The sequence below is a fragment of the Eptatretus burgeri genome, chromosome 11, assembly GCF_056783735.1.
Source record: "Eptatretus burgeri isolate ZD-2024b chromosome 11, Ebu_testis_v1, whole genome shotgun sequence".
NCBI lineage: Eukaryota > Metazoa > Chordata > Myxini > Myxiniformes > Myxinidae > Eptatretus > Eptatretus burgeri.
The window spans coordinates 101,101,858-101,115,833 of NC_140971.1; the positions used below are offsets into that span (position 1 = coordinate 101,101,858).

Consider the following 13,976-nt stretch of genomic DNA (forward strand, 5'->3'; position numbering starts at 1 on the left):
ACGCCCGGCCCGTAACAATATCATGTCGTGAGGTCGGAGCAAGACATCTTTGCGGCGTGGGGTCACCTTGCCGGAAGTGTAATGTTGCTGCTTCCGGTCATCGCGGCTGGGCCGCGTAGGAGGTAGGGGCCAATCAGAGTGCCCGATTCGGGTGACGTCACCGAGTTTCGGGGTGGCTCCCCGCCCCACGGCCTATAAAGGTCCGAGTGGAATCCTCCTTCTCTCTCCACCCTGTTTCGCCTACCGCTCAAGCTGATCTTCGACTCTGCCTTCTGTCGTCATCGCAAGACTCCTGTGTCTGTGTCTGTGTCTGTGTCTGTGTCTGTGTCTGTGTCTGTGTCTGTGTCTGTGTCTGTGTCTGTGTCTGTGTCTGTGTCTGTGTCTGTGTCTGTGTCTGTGTCTGTGTCTGTGTCTGTGTCTGTGTCTCTCTCTCTTTCTCTGAACCTTGACTCTGCCTTCTGTCGTCATCGCTGGCCAAGCCACACGACGCTGACTCCACCCTCCATACTCAGGCCCTCCTTCACGCCCACGATCTCGACCCGAGCTGCCCGAAGCAGGAAACGACGCGCCAGCTCTCAGGGGGGAACCGCGCCACGGAGCATTCCCCCCAACCATATTGGTGGCGTGTTCGGGTACCGCGTATCAATTATACCAAGGAACCGAGAGACCGTAGCCTCAACTACTCTCCTGCCCTCCTTCAATTCCTGAAGGAGTGTGTGTGTGTGTGTGTGTGTGTGTGTGTGTGTGTGTGTGTGTGTGTGTGTGTGTGTGTGTGTGTGTGTGTGTGTGTGTGTGTGTGTGTGTGTGTGTGTGTGTGTGTGTGTGTGTGTGTGTGTGTGTGTGTGTGTGTGTGTGGTGTCCTGGCACCCGTCTACATAAGTAAGCCTGCAGAAGATTGTTATTATTATTTTTGGGTTAGGTCTGCCCTGCGTCCGCTTTTATAAGTTGTTTCATTACTTGTTGGGCTGCATTTGAAATATTTTTTTCAGAGGTCTTGGTTTACTCAACGGTCCTTATATGTTTTTTGCATGCTGAATTCAGAAATGTATCTAATTTCGCTCAATCAGGTCAAGTTTTTATCAGGTCAGGTCATGGTCAATCAGATCAAGCTATCTCCATATTAAGGGAAAAAAAAAAATCAAAATTTTTATCTTAATTAGCATTTTTTTTTTATTCAAAATCAGACTTACATTGACAGAAAATGTACAAACTATACATAATGACACACAAGTACACTTAATGTGGAAGAAAGTGCCTTCTCAATTACTTTCATTTCAATTTCAGAAAAATAGATAAATCGTTGTTTCTGGCAACACCCAACTTCAGTCGCTCCAGCAGTTGCTGTTTTCCTTCGTCTTTTTAATGTTGAATTTCACATTAACGGTACTTGTGCGTCATTTTATATATAGTTTGTACATTTTCTGTCAATGTAAGTCTGATTTTGAATAAAAAAATGCTCATTAAAAAAACAAAATTTTGATTTTTTTTTTTCCTTAAAATTGAGATAGCATAAAAACTTGACCTGATTGAGCGAAATGAGACACATTTCTAAATTCAGCATGCAAAAAGCATATAAGAACCGTTGAGAAAACATAGACCTCTGAAATTGTCTGTCTGTCCAGGCCAGTACTCCGTTAATCGTAGGCCGATTTTGATGAAACTCTGGTGGTAGGTTCATACCATGACCTAGTTGTGCACATTTGAGAACCGATGATATGGACCCCTCGGTTTCCGAGCAACGGGCCTTTGAAATTTTCAAAAAAAATTAAAAAAAAATTAAAATATCGAAATTCAAAAATCAAACTATGATCGTTTGTGGGAAACATATTCAGCCTCCTTGACAAAAAAAATTCAGCCCGCTCCCATGAAAACTGTCGGAGAAGATAGACTTTGAATGAACCCTGGTCGGAAAAAATTAAAAAACGAAGTTCGTTATATCTCAGAGACTACGAGTCAGACATACATGAAACTGGTATGGTAGGTTCATGGTATGTCCTAGTTATGTGTGAGAAAGAACCCTTGCTATGGATGCTTTTGTTGGCTAGTAACTGCTAAAAACGACTAAATTCGACTACCCATGTCCGTCTACCGGCTTGTCTGTGTGTCTGTCTGTCCAGAGCATAACTCCGTGGACTTTGATCCGATCTTGATGAAACTTGGTTATGTGTTCGATATCAATGTCTAGTTGTGTTTTCCTGGATGAGGGCATGCTACGCCCATTGTGGGCGGAGCGACGCCCAAAAAAGCCATTTTTAGGGGGTAGTCAGATTAACAATCGATCTTCTCCGAGGGAATTGACCGAATGGAATGGGTTCTTTGGTATTTGAATAGCAAAATGAATTATCGAAAACTTGTCATTGTCCGATTCTTCATTTTCGTCCCAAGGTCAAAAACTTAGAAAATTGCGAATTTTGACGTAAAAAATCATACGACCGCCCAAACTTTGAGAGCTAGGATGACAATATTTTTTATGCATAATCTTGAGGTCATTCCCCACCTAAAGTCTTGAAACGAGCACGACCGCGAGATGGAGCTGCAGAGTCGACTCTACCGAGCACCCGGTATTTAGATCATACCTTTCGGAAAACTCTGACAATTACCGGTCCCTTACCGGACCGTGAATCGTCAATAATTACACCACGTGGTACAGGGTTATTTGCCAATCTTCAAAATACATAAAGCTCCACGTGGCGAGTTACCGAGTATTCACACCCTCGACGGCCCTCGTACGAGTCGAGCCGTTAGCGTGCCCGACGCGTGCGCACCACGAGCGGACGGTTGCCGAAGTTCCGTCGGTCCAATCGTACATTTACCACGGCAACAGCCTTTATAATTCACTAACACGCATCACCCTAAGTCAATGGAGGAAACACAGAAACGAACTGATACATTTAACAAATGTATTTATTTATAATGAGGCAGGGGAGCACGCAAGAAGGCAGAGTTAACCGAATATAGAAGGAATAGCAATTTATGTACAAGCACTTATGCAGTTTTACTTAATAGACTAGCGACACACACACACACACACACACACACACACACACACACACACACACACACACACACACACACACACACACACACACACACACACACACACACACACGAACCAGTGGCCACAGTCTTTATTGAGGCCTCCAGATCTGAGGGAAAGGCGAGCTGAAGACCAGAGCCTGCCTCGGACCTGTCCACCTCGTGTGGTCTTCGAGCTGGCGGGGTGGCGGGACTCAGACCTTTCGCGTGTGAGGCGAACGCGACAACCACTCGTGTCACCAGTTTCTCTCTCCTTGTTCACCGACAGAGACACTGCGCGCAACCCTTGCGGTTCTTGTGGGGGAAATATCTTCAAGCTATTTGGTTCACCGACAGAGACACGGCACGCAACCCTTGCGGTTCTTGACGAGGAGGATCTTCAAGCTCTCCTGCTCACCGACAGAGACACAGCGCGCAACCCTTGCGGTTCTTGTGGAGGAAGGATCTTCAAGCTATTTTGTTCACCGACAGAGACACAGCGCACAACCCTTGCGGTTCTTGACGAGGAGGATCTTCAAGCTCTCCTTGTGGTCCGATCGCGCCGCACCCTTATTCACCCTGTCTCGGGGGAAGGGGGGCACCTCCGCCCTCCCTCACTGGATGGTTTTGGCACGCAAAATTGCTCGTCGCCTTGACACTGGCCAAAACGAGCGGCGAGTCCGTCGATTGGCCCGGGGGCGTGGTGACGTCACGCGGACCGCCTTTCTCACCATCGTGGGGTCTGATTGGCTGAGCGGCAGCCATCCCACCCGTAGCACGCTGATTGGTCAAGGGCCGCCGCGAGGCTCCTCCTTGAACTCCGCCCACGTACGTGCTGACACACACGCAGACAATTGCGTCGTTGTGAGGAAATGAGGTGAAGGTGAGGGTGATGCTGGCATTGTTGTATGATTGAGGATTTAAAAATAAAAGAAAACCCTGACTATCAAAGTAACTGCGCAGCGCATGTACATTTAATTACCCATTAGACACGGGACGGGGACCCTAACTAAAGACATACTTACCGATATAACTGTTCTATAGGACCTGTATGTTGATTGCTCACGGCTTCCAGATTCGCAACAATATACGGCTCATGAGGTGGTCAGACAAGAGCATTAAGAGAAGTTTATCATTTTATCTCTGCTCAACAAAGATACTTAAACCAAGAACCAAATTCCAAGTTATTCTTTGAGAATATACTCGATGGAAATGAGTTGTTTTTTTGTATACCTTGTCGAGGCTCGTGTGAGAGCTAACACACAACGCACAGCAAGGGGGGCATGAGACAATAGGGGCGGGAGTGGGAAGGACAAAACAGTGAGGAACAGAGACATTCGGAGATCTGTGGAAGGGAGAGGGATGGGGCAGGGAACATGGGGACATTAACAAGATGGACATTACATGGACTTTCAGGAAGGAAAGCAGGGAATTTTAAGGAGGTGGGCTTGGGTGGATTATCGGGGGTAGAAAAGATCGAGGATTTGGATGGGGGATAAGAGGTGGTGGTGAACAGCTGTTTTGAAGGCCTGGAGGGAAGAATGGGATTGAACAGAGTGAGGAAGTTTATTCCAAATGTGGGAAAAAAAGAGGAATGAAAGAGTGAAGTTGAGCAGCGATTCGTGATTTTGGTAGTTTTGCCAGAAGGGGGTTGGTGGCAGACCTTGAGCGCCCTGCGGAAATGTGGTGGGGACAAATCGCAGAGAGAGCGGGGGGGGGGGGCGAGGCTGGAGAGGAGACGGTAGAAGACAAAGACCACCGACCAGCCTGCGGTGAGAGAGAGTGAGAGGCCCAAAGACTCAGCCTCATTGCGGGAGATGCCAATGATCCGAAATGCCTTGGTTTCCACAGCGTGAAGCCGAGAAAGGTGGGAGGCAGGAGCACCAGCCCAGAGGGGAGAGCAGTACTCCATCAGGCTGCGGACAAAAGCTTTGTAAGTCGTCAGGAGCTCAGGTGGGCCGAGGAAGGACTTTGCACGACGGAGGATTCCCAGTCGGCGACTGGCTTTGGAGGTGAGGTTTGAAATGCGGCTTTCCCAGGAAAGGTCATGGCAGATAGTGAGACCCAGAAGCTTGAAAGAAAGGACTTCTTCCAGTGGATTGTTGAGAAAGTGGACGGAGGGGGGGGGGTGGTTCTAAACGGTCCTTTCGGAGATACATAGTGAGAGTGTGAGATTTGTCCGGATTGAAAGACATGTTCCACGTGTTCCATGTTATAAGAAAATTAAGTTATTCCCTAAAGTAGAACATGGACAAATATTCGTTGGTTCGCTCTTTGAGTATAATAAAAAATATGAAAGGACTGTGATTATGTTGGGGGGAAGAAGTGCTTTAATCAGTAAGTCTCAATTTTTCATTTGCTTGTATGGGAGGGACGGGGATAGGTGGGGAGGAAGTGAGTCTCCCATTTTGAGTTTTTGGGGCTTGGGTCAGATAGTTTTTCCCTTTTCTCCATTCATTTGAATGGGCGTCCCAGAAGCAACATTTATCATGTACTCATGTGGTGCTAAATGAGGCCTTGTGCGAGTTTCTGTGAATTTTAATTTGGACAGAAACTGATGAAGGAGAAAAAAATTCGGATTAGCTAAAATATTATCTCATACGTGTTGTTATATCGATGATATTTGTGTGTTTAACTGTAATTGTTTTTGATGGACAGCTTCACAAGATGTATCCAGATAGCCTGATTACAAACAGGAGTGGTAATCATTGTACAGTTGCTGAAAATCTGGATGTGTTGGTTAGAGTTGGACAGAATGGTTTTCGTACAAGTGTATATCATAAAGTTGATGATTTCAGTTTCCCTGTCATCTCATACACCTTACCAGGTAGCAATGAACCAATTAAAATGGGTTACAATGTCTTTTCATCTCAGCTACTGAGGATGATTTTGTGGAACGAGCTGACAAGGTTTTTTCCCATCATGTTAAACCGGATATTTGGCTGATTGTTTGATCAGATCTTGTGAGAAGGTCTTTGGACTCCATCATCACCTTTTATTGAAGATTGGTTTGGTTTTTATGTGAACAAGTTCCCATTGCATTTGATATAACTAGTGCATGCCCGTAGGTGCGTGCCCGTAGGTGTGTGCCCGTAGGTGCAAACAAAACAAAAAAAAACTTTCAAACCGCATGCCAGAAACAACCACACAGGCCGTTCCTTCGCTCTCACGTGCCCATATGTGCGTGGCCGTACATGCAAAAAAAAACAACTTTCAAACCGCGTACCAGAAACAACAACCACACAGGCCGTTCCTTCGCTCTCGTAAACGACGATTGGATTGGGGCATTGTGTTTAATAAAATCGAAAGTACAGAAATCGAGAAAGAAAGAATACAGTAAGTCGATAAATCAAGACAAAAATCGAGAAAGAATACAGTAATCGTCACTGACTGGATTGGGGTATTGGGTTTAAGAAAATCAAGAAAGCAATCTAGAAAGTACAGAAATCGAGAAAGAATACAGTAATCGTCACTCTCCCGAAGTGAAGTCCTCACTGTCCGGAAGTTCGCATATGGCAGTTACGATTATTCGCAATTTATTCTTAATGGCCAATTATTCAATTAGCGCCAACGTATTTTGCCTTTTCCCAATGTCATCGCAAGGAAAAACACAAAGAGAAGAGGAAAGAGGAGAAAAAAAAAAAACGTGCAAAAAATAATTTACTTCCTGGTTCGGAGCATACCAGCACTCTGATCTTACCGAAATTTATACACCGTCTAATAGGAAAACGATAACTTGGGCCATTGTGTTTATCTATAAATGCGCATAAGAAATCGAGAAATTATTAGAATACACGAAGTCATCGCTCTCCGGAAGCCCGTACGTTGTAACCTGTAATGGGGAACGTGGCTGAGCTTCCCTTCACCATCGGCCACGCCCACGCAACAACGTGTCTTGCCATTGGTTTGGTAAATAAATGGCCATAACTTGCGAAGCACTTGTCCAATTAATATCAAACCTTGAAAAGGCACATCCTCAGGTCCCCAGCAATATATCTGGCAAGTTTCAATTAGATCGGACCAGAGGTTGTCGAGAAACAGCGGTCACACACACACACACACACACACACACACACACACACACACACACACACACACACACACACACACACACACACACACACACACACACTACTGGAATTATAGATAGATAATAATGAAATAATTATAATTTCAGTGAGGTAAATTATTTAATTAATATGATTGGTGAAGTGTGTGTGTGTGTGTGTGTGTGTGTGTGTGTGTGTGTGTGTGTGTGTGTGTGTGTGTGTGTGTGTGTGTGTGTGTGTGTGTGTGTGTGTGTGTGTGTGTGTGTGTGTGTGTGTGTGTGTGTGTGTGTGTGTGTGTGTGTGTGTGTAGATGGTGTTGAGTCATGGAGGTATTTCTTTGAAGGTGGAATCAATTAATATTATTTATAAAATACATCGTAGATAAACAATGAAATCATTTCTTACAGGGAGCAGGGCAGGTAAACATTGGTCCTGTTCTGTTCATGAATGCAAATCAGACTTACGGAAATACCCGTGGATGAGATGAGTCGGGTTCGTAACATTTACCATTCGAGTGTTCGTACATTGACGTAATGGCCATGGTTATATCACACACCTCGTTTCACCAGAAAAATACTCTATACAATTATAATGGCACTTACAACCAATACAAGTCCAACTCCCAGACCCCCCCCCCCCCACTCCCCTTCTCCTGGCCTCTCAAACATGATCAACAGTAAATATCATCACGTTTAACTTATCCTGTGCATCGGCACGCCCGATACACGACCTTCCCATTTGTGTTAAGAAGCACCAAGGTTTGTTTGGAACGAACCATCTACAAACGTTCGGCCTTCCGTGGGCACACATCGTCAGGAGTCTTTGCAGTGCGAGCTGAAATTATTTTCATGTTGGGAGGTATGTATTGTGTGAGTGGTGGCTGCAGAGTACGACGAACAGGGTAATTAATTAATTAATTAATGGTGAGTCAGAAGGGAGAGCCCCATGTCAAGCTTATCTATGGAACACCCAAAACACTCTGATGACCCAAAAGATCTAAAAGACCGCGAGGACCCAAAAGAACCGGAGGACCCAAAATATCCCAAAAGACCCTGACGACCCAAACTCTTTGGACAAGGTGATCAGGATGTTCTCCACCTGTTTCGTTGTGCAAAGACACACCTCTTTCTGACAGTTGTGCTGACAAGTACTTTGAGCTTCTTTTAAAGTTATTTGTGGTCATGATATTCTTCAATCCTTATCTGGGCGCCATGACATTTTCAATGTTTCGATATTTTCTGCATGGATTCAAGAACACGAAAGAAATGCTAAAAGATGGATGGTGACATGTTGAGAGCAGGAAAGAGAATTTGGGGGTGAGAGACGAGATCGAGTTGGGGGTGGGGGGGGTGGGGTTGAGACGTCATGGAGCTGGAAGAAGAAAGCAGATTAAGGAGGGAGTAGATAAGGGTGAGTAAGTGATGGGGGTAGAGTAAGTAGATAGAGGGTGGGAAGGGGTACGGTGGGAAGGGGTACGGTGGGAAGGGGTACGGTGGGAAGGGGTACGGTGGGAAGGGGTACGGTGGGAAGGGGTACGGTGGGAAGGGGTACGGTGGGAAGGGGTACGGTGGGAAGGGGTACGGTGGGAAGGGGTACGGTGGGAAGGGGTAGCGTGGGAAGGGGTAGCGTGGGAAGGGGTAGCGTGGGAAGGGGTAGCGTGGGAAGGGGTAGCGTGGGAAGGGGTAGGGTGTGGAAGGGGTAGGGTGTGGAAGGGGTAGGGTGTGGAAGGGGTAGGGTGTGGAAGGGGTCGCGTGGGAAGGGGTCGCGTGGGAAGGGGTCGCGTGGGAAGGGGTCGCGTGGGAAGGGGTCGCGTGGGAAGGGATCGCGTGGGAAGGGGTCGCGTGGGAAGGGGTCGCGTGGGAAGGGGTCGCGTGGGAAGGGGTAGCGTGGGAAGGGGTAGCGTGGGGAAGGGGAAGCGTGGGGAAGGGGAAGCGTGGGGAAGGGGAAGCGTGGGGAAGGGGTCGCGTGGGAAGGGGTCGCGTGGGAAGGGGTCGCGTGGGAAGGGGTCGCGTGGGAAGGGGTCGCGTGGGAAGGGGTCGCGTGGGAAGCGGTAGCGTGGGAAGCGGTAGCGTGGGGAAGGGGTAGCGTGAGAATGGTAGGGTGGGAAGGGGTAGGGTGGGAAAGGGTAGGGTGGGAGGGGGTCGGGTGGGAAGGTGTGCTGAAACGACATGAAGAGCCGAGTTTGTGTTAAACACTCCGTCCAGTCGAAGGACATACACAAGCAGGCTGCAGCGTTCGGCTTCATGCAAGCGTGGAGTATTTCAAATGATTTGTAAAACTACAATATGGTGGAAAATAACATTTCACTGCCATAACGAAGAGTATCGAGAAAACGGAAAACGATTCCGACGTGAACAGACAAAATAAGAATGGTCCTCACACGGGATCACAGCCCGTCAAGGGCAGCTCCAAAGCATCCCGGCGTGAATACCTTCACACGAAGCGTTGATCAGGTCCCAAAGCAAAACAAGCGAACACGGGCGAACACAGGCCCAAAATGATGAAAACCTTGGCGATCAAGCTTAGCAACCGGAAACAGACGTTCCACACAAACCTTTCAACCACAAGAAAATGTCCTGTTAGAATTGGGTTTTTTTTTTTACTCCTCATGTCGAACAACACAACATATCGGCCACGAAACGATTCGTTTATCAATTTCACTTGAATAGTTTGCTTCTGTATTGAGCGGTGGGAAACCAGCCTTACCGTCAGTAATGTCTGCGAGACATCTTTAGACGAGACCTCAAACCGTGAAATCTCCTCAAAAGATTGTTCCTCGATTGAGCCCACTGATCTCACCAATAATATGTGGGATGTGTGTTCCGTTAACAAGCGGCTTGCTTAATTCAAAGCCATCAAGCCGGTACTCCAACGGAACAGAGTGCTCGGCACTGCTGAACAACGTGGTGATCTCCGTGTGAACAATGGAATCGTGGTCGTGGTACTCCAACAAACACTGTCCAGGCCGCGTCGTTTTCACGATACTCGATCCTCTTGTGAAAACTTCCCCCAAAAAATGTATTGTGTGAGCAGTGGCGACGGAGTAAGGGGAACAGGGTAAAAATTATATATACTGTACTTTACATGGAAAATGTAAATAAATAGTGAGCCAGAAGGGGGAGCCCCACGTCAAGCTCATCGATGGAACACCCAAAGGGCGCCGATGGCACAAAAGACCGAAAGGACCCCGAGGACCCAAAATATCCCAAAGACTCTGAGGACCCAAAAGATCCAGAAGACCCAAAAGACCCAGACGACTCAAAAGATCCAAAACAACCAGAGTACCCAAAAAGACCCAGAGGACACAAAGGAGGAAGACGGAGAGGGTGAGGGGAGGTAGACGGAGAGGGTGAGGGGAGGGAGACTGAGAGGGTGAGGGGAGGGAGACGGAGAGGGTGAGGGGAGGGAGACGGAGAGGGTGAGGGGAGGGAGACGGAGAGGGTGAGGGGAGGGAGACGGAGAGGGTGAGGGGAGGAGGGGGAGGGAGACGGGAGGAGGGGGAGGGAGACGGGAGGAGGGGAGGGAGACGGGAGGAGGGGAGGGAGACGGAGAGGGTGAGGGGAGGAGGGAGAGGGTGAGGGGAGGAGGGAGAGGGTGAGGGGAGGAGGGGGAGGGAGACGGGAGGAGGGGGAGGGAGACGGGAGGAGGGGAGGAGGGAGACGGAGAGGGGGAGGGGAGGAGGGGGAGGGAGACGGGGAGGAGGGGAGGGAGACGGGGAGGGGGAGGGAGACGGGGAGGAGGGGGGAGACGGAGAGTGAGAGATAGAGACAGAGACGGAGACACAGAGACAGAGAGAGAGACAGACACAGATAGAGAGAGAGGGGGAGAGAGAGAGAGAGAGAGACTTTTGTATGCTTTTATTATAAAAGTATCAAAACACACCAGAAAAAACACACTCCATAACACCGCCGTCGAGTCTGGCATTTCACTCAAGCCGACTGGCAGGGTCTCCAAGCAGCCATCAAACTTACAGACTGGTCTCCTATTACTACTTTCTCAAACATCAACTAATCCTGGGAATTCTTTCAAAGAAACTTGCTCTCCCTCATGCACAGATTTATCCCCTCTCGTGTTCAGTTGTCCTACCCTTCCTCCCGCCCTTGGTTTACTGAAGCTTGTGGCGAGGCAGTTGTCCTGAAACAACTTGCCTTTGTCTCATGGAAAGCAAACCCAACTGAGGGCAATCTCAGTTCTTTCCACAAAGCTCGGAACAAGTGTGTATCTACCCTCAGGAGAGCCAGAAAACAACATCTTTCTCATCTCAAGTCTGAACTCTCAAACCTCTCTCCCTCCTCAAAATCCTGGTGGCGTTTAATCAAATCTGTTTCTGGTGTATGTTCCCCCTCCATCCCCTCCCTTACCTCAAATGGCCGCACTGCTGATTCCACACGTGATAAAGCTGAATGTCTAAACTCGGTGTTTGCAGCTAAATCTTGTGTCCCAAACCCATCACTATCTCTACCCACTTTACCCAGTCGCACCCAACTGTCCCTGGACTCTGTATGCTTTTCTCCTGACAAGGCGGAGAGCTTGCTTTCAAACCTCGAGTCAGATTCTGCAACCGGTCCAGACGGCATCAGCCCACGTGTCCTCAAAGCCTGCTCTTCTGCTCTTGCTCACCCTCTCTCTGTTCTATTCACCCTCTCATTTGCCCAAGGTCATCTGCCATCTGCTTGGAAATCTGCTAACATCACTGCCCTGCATAAAAAAGGTGCAAAAACAGATCCCTATAACTACAGACCAATCAGCCTTCTCCCAATCATCAGCAAGGTTATGGAATCCATCATCGCTTCAGATATGAAATCCTTCCTCTTCTCCAATGGCTTGATTTCCAATCATCAATTTGGTTTCAGACCAGGTCACTCTACCCTGGATATGCTGCTTCTGCTCTCCCATCAATGGATGGAGGTCCTCAATGCCAGACAGGAAATCCGAGCCGTATCCCTGGACATATCACGTGCTTTTGACACAGTCTGGCACCCTGCCCTACTCACCAAACTCTCTTCCCATGGTATTCAAGGCCATCTCCACTCATGGCTCGCAGACTTCCTCTCCTGTCGCAGTCAACGTGTGGCCCTAAATGGAGTTCTTTCATCCCCTCTTCCTGTGCAGGCTGGAGTTCCTCAAGGTAGCGTTCTGGGCCCTGTTCTTTTTCTGGTTTTTATCAATGATCTCTCGGACTCTCTGGAAAATCCTCTATTTCTCTTTGCCGACGACTCCACCCTCTGCCGTGCCATCTGTCATCCCTCAGACCGGCAAGCAGCAGTTTCTTCGCTCACTGCAGATCTGGATAAAATCACAAACTGGTCCAACATGTGGAACATGTCTTTCAATCCAGACAAATCTCACACTCTCACTATGTCTCTTCGAAAGGACCGTTTACAAAACCCCCCCATCCACTTTCTCAACAATCCTCTGGAAGAAGTCTTTTCTTTCAAGCTTCTAGGTCTCACTATCTGCCATGACCTTTCCTGGGAAAGTCACATTTCCAACCTCGCCTCAAAAGCCAGTCGCCGACTGGGAATCCTCCGTCGTGCCAAGTCCTTCCTCGGCCCTCTTGAGCTCCTGACCATTTACAAAGCTTTTGTCCGTAGCCTGATGGAGTACTGCTCTCCCCTCTGGGCTGGTGCTCCTGCCTCCCACCTTTCTCGGCTTCACGCTGTCGAAACCAGGGCATTTAAGATCATCGGCATCTCCCGCAATGAAGCTGAGTCTTTGGGCCTCTCACTCAATCACCGCAGGTTGGTCGGTGGTCTTTCTGTCTTCTACCGACTCCTCTCCAGCCTTGCCCCCCCTGCTCTCTCTGCGATTTGTCCCCACCACATTTCCACAGGGCGCTCAAGGTCCGCCAACAACCCCCTTCTGGTAAAACTACCAAAATCACGAATCACTGCTCATCTTCACTCTTTCATTCCTCTTTTTCCCGCCTTTGGAATAAACTTCCTCACTCTATTCTTTCCCATTCTTCCCTCCAGGCTTTCAAAACAGCTGTTCACCACCACCTCTTATCTTCCCCCATCCAAATCCTCGATCTTTTCTACCCCGATAATCCACCCAAGCCCACTTCCTTCATTTCTCCTGCTTTCCTTCCTGAAAGTCCCTGTAATGTCCATCTTCTCTTCGCCATGTTCCCCGTCCCATCCCCATCCCATCCCCATCCCTCTCCCTTCCACAGTTCACCTAATGTGTCTGTTCCCCACTGTTTTGTCCCTTCCACTCCCGCCCCTCTTGTCTCATGCCTCCTTGCTGTGAGTTATGTGTTTGCTCTCATACGAGCCTCGACCAAGGTATACAAAAAAAAAAAAAAAAAAAAAATCCAAAATTTTACAGCAAAAATAAATTCAACAAAAGCAATACAAACAAGGGTGTCTGTTCATGTCAAAAACCACCACAGAATAATACATATATGCAACAAAAAGTAAGTGCAAGTGCTTTACACTTTTACAAACAGAACCATCACGAAAAGAAACTCAAAACCTCATCAGTGTACCACTGATCACCCACAATATCCAGGCTCAAAAGAAAAGCCTGCTCCATTTTTACTCGTGCCAAAACCATACCTTTAAAGCACAAAAGCACATTTGCATTTTTCCCCTTCAGTTTTGCTTTCCTGGTTTTATAAATTGCCAGTTTAACAATGCCCAACAGAAAAGACAAAACGAGACGACTGGTTTACGTTTATAATTCCCCCCCCCCCCCGATTCCATAAATAAAGACTGGAAAGGAAAAAACAAAATTTAATCTATAGAAAAGCTGTTGAAGGAAGAGAAAGAGGGGTACCAATCCCTTACATTCAATGAAAACGTGGGCAACATTTTCAATCAAATCACAAAAAGGACAAGAAATTAGAACGGAAGAATTAAACTTATGGAGTAATGTCTGTGTGACAAGGGCTTGATGTGCGAGTCTCCA

General features: G+C 47.8%; 1 protein-coding gene across 1 annotated transcript in view; it reads right to left on the reverse strand.

Annotated features, from left to right (window-relative positions):
• Nucleotides 1-13,976, reverse strand: part of FBXL17 (F-box and leucine rich repeat protein 17) — a 112,988-nt gene that overhangs the window by 63,852 nt on the left and 35,160 nt on the right. The window contains exon 2 of the mRNA XM_085847985.1: nt 9,496-9,579. Coding sequence (XP_085704111.1) covers nt 9,496-9,579 — 84 coding nt within the window. The remainder of the gene's footprint in view (nt 1-9,495; nt 9,580-13,976) is intronic.